Below are 17,243 nucleotides of genomic sequence, written 5' to 3'. Positions count from 1 at the left end.
AAACCCCACTACTACCAGTTCTCCAAAAATAGTATGCGTTTATGTATGTATGTAAGTTTATTATAAATCTTACTGATTCAAAGGATGTGTAACACAGAACTTACAAATAATAAAACATACAATATTCTTTTTTTTTTTTTTTTTAGAGAGAGAGAGAGAGAGATCACAAGTAGGCAGAGAGGCAGGCAGAGAGAGGAGGAAGCAGGCTCACTGCTGAGCAGAGAGCCCGATGCGGGGCTCGATCCCAGAACCCTGAGATCATGACCTGAGCGGAAGGCAGAGGCTTAACCCACTGAGCCACCCAGGTGCCCCAAAACATACAATATTCTTAATTGTAAATTCCACTCTTGTATTCATGACTACATAGACCGAGTTGTGTCCCAACTCCAAGGTATTTCCAGTATGAATGCTGGTTGATATTTTAATTCACATTTTTGAGTAAGACAAAAATGAAACACTGGGGATGTGTGAAGATTTCACTCCTTCCTCAATGACTTGACGAACTTATTTGCTGAATCTGACAATAATTTGCAACTTCTGGGGGGAATTTCATTTTGGGTGCCATTCACAATGTAACAGGCGTGACATTTTTCAATTTAACATGCATTATTAACATTTCCTCCATCACCTTCTTAAATCTAGACAACCAACAAAGCCCGATATGTAGCGTTCGCCAATTTCTGGGGTGTAAATACTCTTACCGGGGCCGAATTCAAAATGTCAACTTGGTGTCTCTATGAGTTGGGAAGAGAAACACACGTACTGGCCCATCCTTATACAGCACCGCCACTATACAGACACAATACATGTAAATGAGTGCCAGAGCACATGACAGTAAAACGTAGGAAATAATCAGGAACCTGAAACTAATGGAACACTGTGTGTCAACTATACTCAGTAAAATTAAAAAAAAAAAATTCCTACAAACTAAAAAAAGAAACAAAAAAAAATCAGGAAGTCATGAGTTTTGCATATATTACCTCTGGGATTCTTTTTTTTTTTTTTTACACCTCTGTTTTTAAATATAATTCATCTGTGGAGTTTACATGATTTCTGATCATAGCTGTGGCGCAACTAGCCCCCAGTGTTTCTGAAAAACAAAAAGTCCGCTTTCAGCAATCAGCGAACCCCATACGTGGGTGCGGGCGACAGCCAGACTGCCGTGGGATGTGACCTTCCTGACTAGTCTGTAAGCACGACCCGCAATGTCCACCTTCCTTGCTTCCAGCACAGTCTACCCCCCAATTCTGCTCCAGCTACACCGCCGGACCCCAGGAGCCACAGGATCTGTGATGGCTGAGGCTAAGCAGGCATCATGTTCAGCACGACTCCCACAGTGCCTACCACAGTGCCTTTGCATAGAGTTAGGTGCTCAGTAAGTAGCCAATAAACGCTCAAGATGAAAGGCTGCCAGAGGGCACAGGCGCGGAGGGAAAGGTTGGTTCCATGTGTGTGAGGCATCACCTTGGACGCCTTTGCTCATTTAGGACGGCCTGGGCTCCATCATTTAGGACAGATAATCTTCCCGTACATAACACTGACCTGCGCGAGGAAACTGGACCTCGCGAACACTCGTCAGCCCTTCAGACTCTGCTGGCGCGTCCGCACTAGGCCCAATTGTGTTTCCAAACTCCCTCTGAGCACGTTCCGGCCGCGTGCTAGCAGGCAGAGCTGCGGGTTCTCACCACACCCCTGACGTCGCCCCCGGGTTCTCACCACACCCCTGACGTCGCCCCCGGGGAAGCCAATGCCCACCTCCGCAGCTGGTGGTCCTCTCTGCCACGGCGAGAGAGAATGGGTGAGACACCAAGTAGGAGCGACAGGAAAAGCGACTTATTCCAAATCTGGAGACACCCACACCACTGCCCTACAGCCAGAGAAAAAGGCCGCAGTCCCGACTCAGCAGAAGATCCTTGTCATTGTAAACGCTTCTGAAAAGGAGCGGTCACACACAAACAAGCAACAAACCCGTCACTGGCAACCCGTCGCTGACAACCAAATTCTTCCCGTTTCTACTGACTAAAAAGCGGGATCGCCAGGCAGAATCAGACAGGAGCGACCGGGGTGTTGCAAGTCCCAGCCACGCGGAGACGCTAATCACGCATCATGCGAGCTCCAATCATCATGTTCCGATCTGCCCTCCCGAAGGAGGAACAGGTAAGGATTATCCTACCTGACGATAAAACAAGTTTTCTGCGTATTCCTTACTCAGGGCAAAGGAGGCCGCTTTCGTCTAGGGTGAGTAAATAACGCGCGGACCCCAGCAACCTGAAATTATCTAGGCTCTCCCATTTCTATTGCTACATGTATTTGCAGTTACTAAAGACATTCCCCCCCCCACCCCCGACATTTGGCTGCAAAAACCCTGATAATAATAATAAAAAAAGAATCCCTCCCAGAATGCTCCACTCAGGAGCTTGGCACCCTAACGGCAGACAGCACTTGTTATTTACATATCCCCGCCTACTGCCTTCCGCTAGATGCTACCGTAATAACCAAAATAAAAGCGAAACTTAGGATTGACAGTCTGCAAGGCTGCAAAATAGCCCTGCGTTGCCTTATTAGTTTGGCCACCCCAATCCTCCCCTAAACGTTTTTTTAAGTCTTGATCTTATTCTAAAATATATTTTATTACAAAGCACTGAATAAAACGCTGATCATCCCAGACTCAAGTGATAATTACCCTAACAGGAAAAATGACATCCTCCACCAAATGCAGTGTTACTGTGGAGGGCTGAAGATGTCCTTTCTTCTTCCAGGACTGGTGAGCTGTCCCTTGCTCCTCCAACCTTCAATCCTATGCTCCCGCCATGAACGTATCAGAAAGGTTTCTTTTTCAGCCCAAAGACGCTGATGAACAATGCTATTTCGGTGATAGCGGGGAGGGCACTGCGGACAGAAGAAGGTGGGTTCAAGGATCCTTCCCAAAAAAAAAAAAAAAAAAAAAAACCAAATTCCCAAACCAGAGACTCCACCCCTAAAGTGAAGGAGATTGGGGACTTCAAGAGACTTTGGCAGATTGAGTGGATCTGCTATATCCTCCCAGACCATGGAGTAAAGGCCTGTGTGGGGGAAACCTTCAGAATGAGTAGACCTTCCTCCCCCATCCCAAACATTGGCGGCCATCATACCTGCAGAAGACAAAAATGTACCAGTACGTGGTGCACTCCCAACGCTCAAATATGAAAAAGGACAGGGCCACGGATGCACTACAGTGAGCCCCAATGGCTTGGGAATGCACCAGAGTCAAGGAAAGCCTTTGGTTCAATATGTGGTGATGAGCCACCAAAGGCATTACTGGGACCGGCGTCTGCACTGTGTCACCCCCAGCTCCCGCACCACACTGCAAAGGCAGAGCCTGCAGCCCTGACTTCTGAGTTCTAGAACAGCCATGTGAGTATAGACCAGGGCTGGGGCCGCACAGCTGGGATCCCAGGCTACCCCAACCCAGTGTCCAGGGCTAACCTGGATCCTACAGGTCCAGGAGTAGGTGCCCCATCTACCCCAGGCACACGAGAATACTCACAGTGACTTGACACACTGCTGGAAATCACCAGGCAGCAGCCTGGTCTTCCCAGCTGCAATTCAAGTGTCAAGAACCTTCCCCGGTCCATCTTGTTCATCTCTCTCTCTCTCTTACTCATTTATTTAGCTGTCTCTTCTGAGTTTCCATAGTGCCTCTTCCTATCTTTACACACTCCTATAGCCCAGAGCTGCTCACCCTGGGTTACAGAATGTCTGAGCATCTGCCTCTTCCTCAAGGTGGAAAACTGTCTTTTACTCCCATTTGGGATCTTCAGTGCTTGGTGCATGGCGGGAGCTTAACAAACGACCGAAGATTGTATTAAATCTTCCACATTGCCTAAGAAGATCTGCGAACTGGAGAGGCGGTTTGCCCCGGCCAGAGCATGAGTTAGGTGGCTGGAGGGAGTGGAGATGGAAATGCGCCCTGCATAAAAGGATACAGATGAGACTCTGGGTGCTGTTGAACATGGAAACTCCCGAGAAGAAACCCGCCAGCTCCACTGCAAAGAGGCCAAGGGTGACAGAGAGCGCTACCACCAGCCTGCAGAGAGGAAGGGGGCAGGCTCAGGCCTCCTGGACTTCTTCGAAGACCCCTCCACTCCCACTACCGCTGAATTATGACCACTCTGCCCCCCCCCCTCCCCCGCCGAGCGCTCACCGAATGTCCTGTTTCTCGTACTCCTCCGGGGTGAACGTGAGAGGCAGGCAGGCCTGGATGTTGCTGTCCTGGGAGCAGAGCAGAGCGGAAGAAAGTGAAAGAGGGGCGGGCTGCGGGGCAGCACCGGGGTCAGAGGGGGACGGGAGGACCCGCCCACGTAAGGTCCTGGGGAAGTGGCGCCGAGCGGCTGGGAGCACCCCAAGGTGGGAATGGAGTTGGGGGGCGGGAGCCGGTGGCCGTGGGTCTTACCCGGGACCAGAACAAGGTGATGACGACCACCAGATGCGCCAGGAGCGTCAGGAAGCGAGAGGGCACGAGCCCCGAGATCCGGCCCATGGCCCCGCGGGGGCAGGGGTACCGACTGCAGCGGAGGGCGCGCTCTGCGGGGCTGAAAGCTCAGGAAGGGCCACTCCTCAAGTCTCTCCCGCCCGCACGCAAAAATTCGACCGCCGCCTCCTTCCCGCTTGCGCTGGCGCCTCCCAGTTACCTTGGCAACCGCGTCCGCGGGCGCGGCGGCCCGATCTCGGGAAATCTCGCGAGAGCAGTCATTTCTCGAGCGGCGGCGCGAGTCGCGGGTGGCCGCGAGGGGTGCGGTGCGGCCCTCGGTCCCCGCCGCTTGGACTGAGAGGGCCCGCGGCTCGAGGTGCTCTCCAGACACCGCTGTCCCCGTTGAGCCGGTCTTAGGGCGTCGCCGGGCCTAAGGCAGGGACACGCTCTCCCTCCTCCGCCTCCCCGTGCTTCCCACCACCCTGGGGCGCCGCAGGCGCGGGAACGGAACGCGGAGACGTGGATGCCCCTGCCTTGTCCGCCGTCATTTACTAGATGGTCACGGTGTCCCTGATGATCCGAGGACCCCGGACCGGAACCTTCCTTGATCCTCTGACCTCCCGCTCCCCTCGAACCCCCAGACGACTTGGCTCAGTGGCGAGGGAATCGCCAGAGAGCAAAAGTTGGCTCTGCACGTGGAAGCGAGGCGCGTCCGGGGAGGGAGCGGTGACCCGGCCAAGGGCACGAGCCCTGCCCCGCTGGAAGGCAAGGAGCGGGTGGCGGCGCCGACTGTGCTCGAATTTCCTTATCTCTCCGAGGTGTGGGCACCTGACTTGGCCCAGCAGCAGTCCGAGGACCTCTTACTGTCAGCGCCCTCTCTGACCTTGGGCCCTCTGCTGAGATCCAGGCAGAACGGAAAGTTCTCGCCGTTGCTCTCTGCTCCCTGGTCAGGTCCCTGCGTGCCCCGGACCTCCCCAGCCCAAGTACCGGAAGGTCTTTTTTCTACTCCACCCTGGCGCTTTTAGGTGGGTCTAAGCTAAACACGCACGCCCAGGGGCCATTTCTGATTCCTAAATCCATTCAACAAATAATCATTGACCCGCTAGCAAGTGCAGGGCTCTTATCCCTGAGAAACAAGTCAGAAGGCTCTACCTTCCCGGAGTTTATATTCTTCGTCAAGGAGATTAGATGAGCCACAAACATACAAAGGAATAAAAAAATCCTCAGGGTAAGAGGTGCTAGAAATATATTTTTTAAAAAGGAGACGCAAGGAAAGGCCCTTCGAAAAATGAGTGATTCATTATTCAACTTTGTTGTAGAAAATGTCAAAATTGAGAGGAAACACATTTCTGTCTTTGAGGACCCCAATGTAATAGATGCATTTCCTTTTTCTAAACCAGTGGGTAAAAAAAATCAGAACTCAAAGAGATAGTGAGGAGGTGTTTGCTCAAGATCATGAAAGACAAAGACTGAAGAACTCTTCCAGATTTAGGGAGATTAAAGAGATGTGACACATTTGACTTGAGAAATATGATGGATTTTAGACCAGGTTTAAAAAAAAAAAAAAAAAAGCCTCAGGGGTGTCTGGGTGGCTCAGTGGGTTAAAGCCTCTGACTTTGGCTCAGGTCATGGTCCCAGGGTCCTGGAATCGAGCCCCGCATCGGGCTCTCTGCTGGGCCAGGAGCCTGCTTCCTCCTCTCTCTCTGCATGCCTCTCTGCCTACTTGTGATCTTTGTCAAATAAATAAATAAAATCTTTTTTAAAAAGTCTCAAACACTATCTTTTGTTGCAAAGGACATCAGTGGAACAATTGGGAAACTGGAATGAGGTCTCTAGTTTAGGTATCAGTAATATCCGTGTTAATTTCCTCATTTTTTATAATTCTACTGCTGTTATGGAAAAGACCGTCCTTGCTAGAAAAAGCACACTATTTTAGGGGTAAAGGAGCATTATGTCTGCAATTTACTCTCAAATGGTTTAGAAAAATATGTATGTGTCTGTGGAGCCAGAAAGAGAGGCAATGATGGAGCGAACACGGTCTCGAAAGTACATGGGAATTCTCTGTATTTTATATATATGTTTTTTTTTTAATTTATTTGACAGAGAGAGATCACAAGTAGACAGAGAGGCAAGCAGAGAGAGAGAGGAGGAAGCAGGCTCCCTGCTGAGCAGAGAGCCCAATGCGGGACTCGATCCCAGGACCCTGAGATCACGACCTGAGCCGAAGGCAGCGGCTTAACCCACTGAGCCACCCAGGCGCCCTTATATATATGTTTTTTAAACGATTTATTTATTTGGGAGGGGGGCAGACAGGGAGAGAGAGAATCTCAGGCAGACTTCCCGGTGAGCACAGAGCCAGACAAGGTACTGAATCTCACAGCCCAGACATCATGACTGGAGCTAAAACCAACAGTCAGACGCTTATCCAACTGAGCCACCCAGGCACCCCTTATATTTATTATTTTAAGTAAGCTCTACACCCAAGCTGGGGCTTGAACTCATGACCCCAGATCAATAGTCACCTGCTCTATGTACTGAGCCAGCCATGTGCCCCTCTCTGTATTATTTTTGCAACTCTTCCATAAATCAGATTATTTAAAATAAAAAGTTTTAAGCGATAGCCCTTCCTAAGGTTTCCTTTTCGGTCTTCTATAATATTATCATTGAGACATTAAATTGCTTTATAAAAAGAAGGAATGACTTTCTGGGGTTGATGGTCCCTGTATGTTAAACAACTATACGTTGAATCTATGCAGTGACATTTTCCTATAAAACCATCTCTTTAAAGGGCAGTGCAGTCTTAAATTTCACAATGGAGACAATGTGGTCACCAAAACCCACAAAATAAAAAACACAATCATTTAGACTTTTCGGAGGAATTCTCTGTATAAAGAGTGAGATTCAGCCAAGTCTCTGAATTTTTTTTTTTTTTTTTTTACTCCAGAAAAATTGGACGGAAATCACATGTTACCTGCACGGGCTTTCTGAGCTCTCAGGTGTGTAGGGGAGGTTTTTTCTTTAACTGTTGAACCGTTTTAAAGTTCTGAAAATAAGGGCGCCTGGGGGGCTCAGTGGATTAAGCCACTGCCTTTGACTAGGGTCATGATCTCGGTGTCCTGGGATTGAGCCCCTCATCTCATCGGGGCTCTCTGCTCAGCGCGGAACCTGCATCCCTCTCTTTCTCTGCCTCCTTGTGATCTCTCTCTGCCAAGTGGATAAATAAAATCTTAAAAAAAATTTTTAAAGAGTTCTGAAAATATTATCAAACCTTCCCCCATCTCAGGAGGGACAGGAAAACTCTGTCTTCATCTCAGGAGGGACAAGCAAAGTACAGTGGACCCAACTGCTTCTCTCTTTGGAGGTGACCCTCATCAATATGAGGCCTTCAAAACAAGCGACAGTGTTGATGTCCTAAGTACAATGAGAGACAGGCTCCGTGTGAGCACAGCACAGCAAGCATGAAAATATTCTGAGTGTACAGATAAGACCCAAGGACTGAAGGGGTCCTCCCTTCGCCTCTAACTCACATGACTTTTTCTCCTGGGAATGGGAAGCCCAGGCCACTGTCATTACCAACCTCCCCCAGTAACAGTTGTCAAGTCTGATGTTTCACAGACGAACACTTTCAACCACTGCAAGTGAGCAAAACCCAGGACCTGTTTTTGCAAGATCTTCCAAAGTCGTGGAACAAAGAAAATGTAGAGGAGTCAGCCAGCCATGGGGAAAAGATTGGGGAAAGAACTTTCCAGACAGAGGTACAGCGAGAGCAAAGGTCCTTTAGGTGGGAACGAGGCCAGAACAGGCCAGTCTGTTCTTTGAACAGAAGGAAGCTGGTATGTCTGGAGGCTAGTAGTGGGAGGGGAAGAAGAGATTAAGGTGGGGTGGGGTGGGGTGGGGTGGGATGGGCAGACACAGGTGCGAGGCTTGCAGCCAGGGGGAGGGACCTGGTCAGGTCTGTGTTCTAGAAGACAACTTTGGTTGCAATGTGGCGAACGGATTTTGAGATGTTAGGGAGCAGGCATGGGAAGAGGCTGTTGTAGTGATTCCAGGACGGACAGAATGAGATTGGGCAAGAGTGGAATAAAGAAAGTGGAACAAAGTGTCAGGAATCAAGAGATCATTAAAAGATAAGAAGGTCTAAACATGGGGCTATGAGTGAGTGATGAAAAAGGGGTCAAGGATGACAGAATTTGGGGCTCCCGCAGCTGCAAGTGTGGGGCATTCTGCTTATAATAGGCTTCCCGCCTAGGGAACCTACTAGATACTAAGAACTGGGTAGTCACATTTCACATTATGAATTAATAACAGTGAGCAGGCAGGCGTTTAGGTCTGTCTTGCCACTCTCCATGATGACCTTGGTTCGCAGAAGCCCGCCCCACAGAGGTCACACAAATTTGAATGTTAGAGCCACCCTGTGGCCACAGGAGGTACTGCTGGTGACCTGGTGCGTCCTTCCCTTCGCGGGGGTCCACTGACTCCAGCCAGGGCTGGACCCCCGCTGTCCAGCCCTGATGGACATCTGCTCTGGTCAGAAAAAAGCTCAGGGGAAAAAATTCGAACATATGTAAGAATAAATCAAACAGAAGGATAAATCCCTTTGAAGCCTGCCATTCTGCTCCATCAGTTACCAACACGAGGCCAACCTTGCTCAGCCCAGCTCCCTCCCAGCCACACTAATTATTGCCAAGCAAAACCCAGACATCACCAAATAGCTCATATTGCCCAATATCCATCATACAGACGCATGACGAAGTCCACACCTTGCACTTGATTGATGTGTCTCTTAAATCTTTTTTTTTTTTTTTTTTTTTTTAATCTTCGTTTCTTCCTCTTTGTTCTCCTTCCTTGCAGTTTCTCTGATGAAGACACTGGGCCGTTGGGACAGAGACATTTTGTCCTGTCATTTCATATGTTCCTCTGCGTCCTGTGTTTCCTGTAGACTGGTTGCTAGATCTAGTGTTTGATGAGTCTCACATTCATTTTTCCAGTAAATAGACATCACGGGAGTTGGCTTATATTTCTGATCCTGTCCCATCAGGAGGAGCATCCTGGCCGCTTGTCTCTTTTTTCCCATGTTCGATCTGAGCAGTGGAGTCAGGCATAGTCAGACCGAGGGAAGCATTACAAAGTTCCCATTAGGTTTTCACGCACGGGTTTCATTGATCGCTGCTGCCTAGCCTCATTCTTGCAGGAAGAGTTGCAAAACAGGGGTGTCTTAATTGCATCGTTCCTTTCTGCACTTGTCACCTGTTATTCTTCCGTAAATAAATAAGAATGTGCCTTTGTCAACTTGTTGTTTACCTTGAAATACAGGTTACCCAGGAAAAGCTGGGTTTTGTTTTTGTTTTGAGAGAGGCCAGACATCCAAATTTTTACTCCAGTTACAAATGTTAGCATCCAACTAAACGGTGAAAAAAAATGTGGAAAGGGAGAAAAATACCCCTGATGACAAGAGCATATACAGCATACAACTCCCCCAGGCCACCAGCTTTCAGCCTGCGGACCAGCACCGCCCAGCAGAACTTTCCGTGATAGAAATACTTCACACTGTCTCTGTCGCATGTGGTAGCCGGCTAGCTCCATGGGGCTGCTGAACGCTTGGAATGGGGCGAGCGGGACTAAGGAACTGGATGTTTGAATTTCAGCTTCATTTGACAAAGCCCCGTATTGAATAGCCCCTCTAGTGACTAACCATATTGAGCAAAGCAGCTCTGGACAGAATAATCTATTGGTTTCTAAAACTTGGAAGCTGGTGGGATAAATGGAGATTTAAACATCCGAGTATACTCTGGGTGGTGACCCTGCACTGATAATTCCTCACACCTGCTACAGAACCTTTCTGAGCCTAGAGGTTAAGTCCACATTCCCTGGTACCATATCCACTGACCCAACTTCCCTTTCTTTCTTTTTTTTCCTTTTTTAAGATTTTATTTATTTGACAGACAGAGACCACAAGTAGACAGAGAGGCAGAGAGAGAGGGGGAAGCAGGTTCCCTGCTGAGCAGAGAGCCCGACTGTGGGCTTGATCCCAGGACCCTGAGATCATGACCCGAGCAGAAGGCAGAGGCTTAATCTACTGAGCCAACCAGGTGCCCACCAACTTCCCTTTCTAGCAAAAATTTTCACCTTATCCCATGCTCTCAGCTTCTCAGACATGTCTCCTTTCTCTATAAAGTAGGCTTTGCCCACGCTAGTGCTTTTGCTAATACCATCCCTCCTTAATTTCACAGATGCTTCTGGAATACTCAGTATACCCCAGGAATTGTATGGGGTGCTGGGAATACGTATTTCCTTCTCCCAAGTAACTTAGAGTGTGGAGAGGGAAACAATTAAAAGTAGTGTTTTAAGTGTTATCCTGGAGGAGACACAGAGCAAACCTCCTCCCGGGAAGCGGGGAGAAGTAAGGAAGAGAGAGCTTTTGAATTGAGTCTTGAAGGGTGTGTTAGGGGTCATCCAGATAAAGAAGGATAGTGGCACAGAGACAATCGGAACTGAAGTGAGTTTAAGGAACTTGAAATGAGTCACCGTGGCTGTCACCTGGGAGGTGAGGAAGCAGTGACTGAAGAGAATCAGGCAAGGACCAGATATTAATAACAACCGTAATAGCTGATTAGGACCAGTCAGGTTCTGAGCACTTTATCTTAGGAAATATACTGCTACTGATCCATTTTCCATATGCGGACATGGAGATGCAAGGACGTTCAACAAGGAGCTCAAATCACACGACTAGTAAGTAGCAAAGCCTATATGTGAATACTGGCAACCTGCTTCCAGGGCCCACTTAAGAAGTGCGTGACCTTGGGGATCCAGCCAGTAAGTTAGGACCTAATCTCCATGGGGATGGGGCACTGATTTTAAGCCACAGTGTGATGGGAATGAGCTGGCATTTTAAAAAGATGATCTTTGGAGGTAGAGACATCAGAGAGGAGTCTAGTACAATAATCCAGCAAGGGAGGATGGGGAATGAGAGTCAGCAGGAGAATTATGAAGGGAAATGGAATGGAGAAGATTTGGGGACTGAGAATGGGGTGTGGGGGGGTAGTCAAGAGGAAACTCCCAGCCGTAGCTTAGGCACTGGGTGGCAGTGCAGAAGGAGTGGGAAGGAAGGATGACAGGGGCACGTGAGGGTGTCCGGCAGGTGCTGGGGGGCTGAATCCAGAGGTGGGAGCAGGCTTCAGGAGCCTTGGGCACACGGATGACTGACTCCAGGGAAGGTGATGGCAGAGCTCTGCGGTTAAAGGACAGAGAAAGAGACTGGGGAACACGGATGGGGTGGAACAGGGGAAAGCCAGCATATCCATGTCCTGACAACCCTGGAAGAAGAAGGCTCTTAAAGATGTTGTCCTGACTCAATGAAAGCCAGGGGACGTCGGGGGTCGGGGTTGGGGGGCTGACGTCTCTGCGGACTCCGAGGACTTCGGGAGCACCACTGTACCTAACGCGACTTTAACCTGGAAGGGAAGGCGTGAGACACAGCGTGACCTCTGCCGCGGTTCTGGCCTGTTGAACGCCTCCAGAGGCAACTGGGGGTCTCTGCTAGCTGCCGGTACCCCTCTCCAGAAGCTGCCAGCTCATAACGAAGTCCGCCGTGATGAAATCAGGACAGTGGCCGCCTCCGGGAAGCGGCAGGGAAGAACTTTCGGGGGGCGGGGGAGGTGAAGAAAGGAACTATACCTTGAATGGGTTGTGGGTTGCATTTGTTGAAATTTACCAAAACACACACTTCGGTCTGTGTATGTCTCTGCCTGTAAATTATTCCCCAGAGCCGTAAGGAGCGACGAAACAACCGAAGCCGGGGCTCTACCGTGGACTTGGACACCAGAGTCTCCGAGCCGGGGGCGGGGGCCGGGGCCGAGGCAGGCAGGGGGCAGCCCGGAGGAGCTGGTCTCGCGCCCCGCAGGTGCCCGGAGAGTGGGCAGCGCCCTCACGCTCCGCCCGGTTGCGTCCGTTCGTGCCACCCTCCCTTCACAGAGGCAGCTCGGGGCCGGGGGCTCGTGGGCAGGACGCAGGGGGCGGGGGCCCCGCCGGTGGCACGAGGCGGGCGGGACCGCGCACCCACCTCGCCGCCGGAGCTTAAGGACTCGGGAGGGCCCTCGGCTCTTAGCCTCGATCGCCGGGACCCCGGCCGGCCGCCAAGTGGCCATGGGGAGACCTGTCCACCCCTCCGGCCGGCCGACCTCGTGGCGCAACGGTAGCGCGTCTGACTCCAGATCAGAAGGTTGCGTGTTCAAATCACGTCGGGGTCAGCTTTTTGTTTGTTTTGTTTTCCGCCGGGGCTTCCGTCCCTTTTATTTACTCCCCTCCCCGGCGTGTCCACCTACCCCCGAGCGCCCGCGCCCGGGTCGGGGCAGCATCTCGCAGAGTCCGGAAGGGGAGCTCCACCGGCACCCCGTCCCGAGCCGCCCCGTCGGGGGAGCCCAGATCCCGCGGGCTGGTGGGCGCGGATCCGGGTCCCGCAAGCGCGGGCCGGGGGCGAGGCTCCGGAGGACTGTCGCGCGGCGGGTCGCTCGGCCCCGAGGGGACAGCGTGGAGCGCGCGCGGGCGAGGTGGTCGCTCGGCGGCCGGTACCCCGCGGGTCGCGTCGGCCGCGCCCTCCGCCACGTGGGCGGGTCCCGCGGGCGGGAGGACGAGTTCAGGCCCCAGAGAGAAGAGCGGAAGCAGCTTTCTGGCGGACGAGGTGGCCGAGTGGTTAAGGCGATGGACTGCTAATCCATTGTGCTCTGCACGCGTGGGTTCGAATCCCATCCTCGTCGGCGTACGGTTGCGGCCGCTCGAGTTCAGTTTTGTCATCTCATAGCGAGGATCTCTCGTTACCGCCCACCTGACCCGTCTCCGTTCCCGCGTCACCGCGGTACCTCGCGGTCGCCCCCGGCCGTCGTTTTCGTCCCCTCTACTCGTTTTCCAGGACGACCAAAGCCGGCTTACAAGGGACAAGGAGGCGTCCGCGCACCTGCGGGAGGGGACCCGGTCAAGGAAAGAAGGCGGGGGGAACCTGGATGGTGGGCGCCGTGGCTTAGCTGGTTAAAGCGCCTGTCTAGTAAACAGGAGATCCTGGGTTCGAATCCCAGCGGTGCCTCCGCGCTCTGCTGCTTTTGCGAAGACCCTCCGTGCATCCACAAATCCATCCGCGTCTCTCCCGGAATCCACCAGGGGGCCTCCGGGTGGCGCTTTCCGTTTCTGGCGTTTGCTGTCGCTCCTGGACGCCGCGTGCTTGTTGCCAGGCGCGGGGTCAGTATTTGCGCCCGGTGGACCCATGTCGCCGAGCCCCAGTGACTTCTGCGCTTGCCCGGGTCTCGCCTTGCTATTTCCCGGGATGCTCGGTGATTCTGCCTGCATGTCGTTTTCACGTCTCTCAGGATGGTCTTGCTCATTTCTAATTTTTTTGGAGGACAGATCCCATAATATTATAAATTTAAATACCTTCAGACTCAAATGTCACCACCATCTGGCCGGTTAGCTCAGTTGGTTAGAGCGTGGTGCTAATAACGCCAAGGTCGCGGGTTCGATCCCCGTACGGGCCAGAAGCAGCCTTTTTTCTTTTTTTTTTTTTTCAAACTTTGAGACGCTGCAATTTCTTATTTGGGAGGGTTTGTGAAGCAACATTTCCAATTCTAGAACTTTTCACACCCAAAATAGAAACGTGGAAACTCAGCCCAGGATGGTACTGACTTGAGGGGGGAAGAGGAAGGTTTAATAAAACTGTGGAGTTCCTTCTGTGATCTCTATAACGCTCCCGGCCATAATGTGGGGCTCCTGGAACTTAACTATGTGAACTCTGGGCAGGAAGCTTGGAGAGGTTGGAACAAATACGACACTGATCAGCGGAGTGTGGGAAAGTGTCAGGAATGGAGGTAACAAGCGTTCGCAGTCTTCCTCCTGAGTGAAGATGTCCAAATCACCCAGCCCCTGCCAGGCCCCTTCAAGATCTGAGAAGACAGCCCCTTCCCTTTCGGTACCAGAACACACTGCTTGTTTTACTGGATCCCTGAGCCCGTATATGCGTGTCTCACGTGCCCCACCTCCCGCCGCCGCCCCCTACCCCCACCCCCATCGCAGTACTGCCTGAGAGCAGGAACCATATACCCTTGTCCATGGAGCCTGGGACTCTCGCCCCGCACCCAGCATCCGCCAAGAGAGCTCCACGAAAACCACCAACCCTCCTTCCCGCTCCTTCAGCTCACCAATCCCTGGAACCCCACACAGACACACCTCAGCCTTAGCAGCAGCACTTTAATTCCACAAAAACTCAGAAAGCCAAAACTGATTAGAACACTCCACAACAGGTGTGCTTCAAAACCAGCAACAATTCAGCCTGAACCCTGAGAGCAGTGAGACCCCTCCACCTCACCCCCTCTACCATGCAATGCATTCCTTCTAGTTCCACCCTGGTTCTGGCTGCGTAAGGGGTATGGTAGGGGGCCAGAGGGCAGAAGCAGGTGGGCATCCTTGTCTGCATAGCGTGTGGCCAAGGACCACTCAAGCTCCCACAGCCCCTGGCACCTGAGATGTGGCCACTGGAGTCAGGGTAGCCACAGTGGGGGCTGAGGCCTCCTCTGTTCTCCGTTCTTGACCACATATGACAGTCCTGTCTCCCAAGCTGAGACCTAAAGCCCTGGGTTCCCAGAGATGGTGCTCTAGCTGGAGAAGAGAGTTGAGAACAAGGTCGCTCCAGATGGCCAACTTAACAGAAGCAGAGCATCATCCCCTCCCACCAGGAGATGCTTTAGAACTTCCCCCATATACACCTGAATAAGGCCCAGCGAGTGGTCGCAGGCCTGTTAAATGCGTCTGGAAGAGCCTCCAATACATAGGCCTCCCCTCAGCGGGCAGTTCCCACCAGGGCTCCTTGAAGAGTCCTTAGGATCCTGCTGGGTCCTGGCTTGGCCAGCCTCTCCTGCCCTGCCGGTCACTTGCACAGGGCCTCCAACACCTCCAGGGTGCGTCGGATATCCCGCACTTGGCGCGCCAGCCCCTGCACTGGCTGCAGAGCCCGCTCCAGCTCTTCACAGCGCGCCAGCAGGGTGTACATGCCCTTGATGCTCATGTCCACCGCTTCGCCCAGGGAGTCCACGGCGTCGCGGTAGGTCTGGATGCAGCCCACGCTCAGCGCCGTCAGCTCCTGCACCGCGCCACCCAACCCGCGCAGCAGACGGTCCACCCTGCCGCCTAGCTCCCGACTCAGCCGCTCCAGGTCCCGCAGCACGTCGGGGTCGATCGGGGGGATGGCCGGAGTGGGCGCGGGCGCTGCACAGGGCCGCGCCGGGGCAGGGGGCGGGGGTTGAGGGGCGGCGCTCAGACGAATCTTGAGTTGCAGGTTGTTGGCCACGAAGTGGGTGAGGTCGCCATGGCGGCTCACGGTGCCCTCGAGCTCCAGGGGGCTGGAGATGGTGGCGCGGCGCCCGCCGCCCGCGCCAGGCTCGGCACCCCCCGCGGACCCCGCGCCGCCGCACGCCCCGCTCAGACCGTCCAGGCTGCGGCTGTCCTGAAGGCGGCTGGAGAACGAGCGCCCAGCCCTGCCGGCCACCGCCGCCTCCTCCTCGTCGTCTTCCTCCCGCGGCTCAGCCTCCATCCCGCGGCCTCCCGGGCTCCCTCGACGGCAGCCCCCCTCCGACGCAGGCTCGTCCTCCCGCGGCTCAGGGTCCTCCTGGCGCCCGGAGGAGCCGTGCGGCTCGGGCTCGGGACCCGGGGCAACCCGGCGGCTCCCCGGCGCGGACGGCGTTCCTCCGCGGCCCGGCTCGTCGTCCCGAGCCTCCCGCTCCGCCCGGTGGACGGCGCCGAGGCTCGAAGTCTTCGGGGACGCCGCGGGGTGGCAGCTCGCGCTCCCAACGTTCTCGGCCTCTTCCTGCCCGCACCCCGGGAGGCCCGAGGGCGGCGCGGAGGGCACTCGGCCCGGCCCGCCGCCGAAGATCGCGGCTTGCTGCTCCCCCAGAACCAGAAGGTCCGCTTCGGGCCCAGGCCGCCCCCGGGACGACTCCATGCCGCAGTTGGGGGCAGCAGCCGAGGAACTGATTCGCCCCGGCTCGGGCGGCGTCGGCGGCGCCTTTAAGGGGCGTTGGTAGAGGTGCGCGATTGGCAGCCGGCTGACAATGGTCCGGACAGGAAGAACACTCTGATTGGTCGCCGGTGACCAGGAAGTCCCGGAAGAAGAGCTGTTACTGAGCAGCCGAACCCACGTGAGAGCCGGCGGGGCGGGGCGGAGGAGGTGACAGCTGCCCTCGTCGCTCCACCCCTTCAGGAGGAGGCGGGGCAAGTCTTAAAGATCAAGGTCCTGAAATACCCGAGTCCTCCGGGGCCGGGCACAGACTCGTCCCACCCACGGTTGTCACGCCTACGGTTGTTGCCTGGCAAACACACCCAGTGGGAGCCGCATCTAGCCGCATACCTAGAGAGTTTGTGGGGACGCCTGGACCGTGGAGACTGAGCCGCACTTCGTCCGTGCGGAGGGATGCGGCCGGAATCCGCAGCAGAGCAACGAGCGGTGAGGTCCACCGCCCTCGGCCCGCCGACCTGCAGCACTGCCCGGAGCGGCTCGGGATGGACACCCGAGCAGGCTGGAGGGCTTTCCTCTGCCTCCGCTGCTCTGTCCTCTGCCTCCGGCGCCCTCCACGTTGGGGCATCTCTCCGCTCGGAGGGTGCGGTGCGATTTTGCCACGAGGTATATGCCATTCGGATCCCGTCTCTTCCCCCGCCTCCCTTCGCTGGTCTGGCTGGAGCCACACTGCTGGCCCCTCACTGTCTCTGCCTCCGGGATTTAGACTTGCTCTTTTTTTTTTTTTTTTTTTTTTTTAAGGCC

General features: G+C 53.7%; 2 protein-coding genes and 5 non-coding genes across 8 annotated transcripts; 4 read left to right on the top strand and 3 right to left on the bottom strand.

The window, feature by feature from the left end:
* Nucleotides 1–192: 192 nt before the first annotated feature.
* Nucleotides 193–5,390, bottom strand: TMEM107 (transmembrane protein 107). 2 transcript variants are annotated; one of them, XM_047706562.1, is made up of 5 exons: nucleotides 4,433–5,384; nucleotides 4,184–4,251; nucleotides 3,966–4,066; nucleotides 3,132–3,228; nucleotides 2,043–2,889 (listed from the first exon to the last, which is right to left on the bottom strand). In XM_047706562.1, the coding sequence occupies exons 1-5, from the start codon at nucleotides 4,517–4,519 to the stop codon at nucleotides 2,820–2,822; spliced, it is 423 nt and encodes a 140-aa protein (XP_047562518.1). In that variant the 5' UTR covers nucleotides 4,520–5,384; the 3' UTR covers nucleotides 2,043–2,819. The 2 variants fall into 2 exon arrangements, 1 of the variants encoding a protein (XP_047562518.1); XR_007123295.1 differs by lacking the exons at nucleotides 3,132–3,228; nucleotides 3,966–4,066 and adding an exon at nucleotides 193–1,867 and having other exon boundaries at nucleotides 2,684–2,889; nucleotides 4,433–5,390.
* LOC125088238 (U8 small nucleolar RNA) lies at nucleotides 2,045–2,180 on the bottom strand. Its single transcript, XR_007123636.1, has one exon. It is a non-coding gene; the product is annotated as a U8 small nucleolar RNA (small nucleolar RNA).
* Nucleotides 5,391–12,624: 7,234 nt separating the features above from the next.
* TRNAW-CCA (transfer RNA tryptophan (anticodon CCA)) lies at nucleotides 12,625–12,696 on the top strand. The gene has a single exon. It is a non-coding gene; the product is annotated as a tRNA-Trp (tRNA).
* A 425-nt stretch (nucleotides 12,697–13,121) lies between these two features.
* Nucleotides 13,122–13,203, top strand: TRNAS-GCU (transfer RNA serine (anticodon GCU)). Its single transcript has one exon. It is a non-coding gene; the product is annotated as a tRNA-Ser (tRNA).
* A 249-nt stretch (nucleotides 13,204–13,452) lies between these two features.
* Nucleotides 13,453–13,526, top strand: TRNAT-AGU (transfer RNA threonine (anticodon AGU)). Its single transcript has one exon. It is a non-coding gene; the product is annotated as a tRNA-Thr (tRNA).
* Nucleotides 13,527–13,897: 371 nt separating this feature from the next.
* On the top strand, nucleotides 13,898–13,971 carry TRNAI-AAU (transfer RNA isoleucine (anticodon AAU)). Its single transcript has one exon. It is a non-coding gene; the product is annotated as a tRNA-Ile (tRNA).
* A 691-nt stretch (nucleotides 13,972–14,662) lies between these two features.
* Nucleotides 14,663–16,502, bottom strand: BORCS6 (BLOC-1 related complex subunit 6). Its single transcript, XM_047707729.1, has one exon. The coding sequence runs from the start codon at nucleotides 16,425–16,427 to the stop codon at nucleotides 15,357–15,359; it is 1,071 nt and encodes a 356-aa protein (XP_047563685.1). The 5' UTR covers nucleotides 16,428–16,502; the 3' UTR covers nucleotides 14,663–15,356.
* Between the last annotated feature and the right edge of the window lie 741 nt (nucleotides 16,503–17,243).

This window comes from Lutra lutra, chromosome 16 (assembly GCF_902655055.1).
Source record: "Lutra lutra chromosome 16, mLutLut1.2, whole genome shotgun sequence".
NCBI lineage: Eukaryota > Metazoa > Chordata > Mammalia > Carnivora > Mustelidae > Lutra > Lutra lutra.
The sequence above is the reverse complement of the archived record's forward strand: the minus strand, read 5'-3'. Positions and strand labels throughout refer to the sequence as shown.

Coding starts and splice junctions, on each gene's coding strand:
- BORCS6 (XM_047707729.1), bottom strand. CDS start 16,427: ATGGAGTCGTCCCGGGGGCGGCCTGGGCCCGAAGCGGACCTTCTGGTT.
- TMEM107 (XM_047706562.1), bottom strand. CDS start 4,519: ATGGGCCGGATCTCGGGGCTCGTGCCCTCTCGCTTCCTGACGCTCCTG. Junction 3,229..3,965: donor CAGCACCCAGAGTCTCATCT/GTATCCTTTTAT, acceptor TGCATTCCCAAG/CCATTGGGGCTCACTGTAGT. Junction 2,890..3,131: donor TACATTTTTGTCTTCTGCAG/GTATGATGGCCG, acceptor TTCTGTCCGCAG/TGCCCTCCCCGCTATCACCG.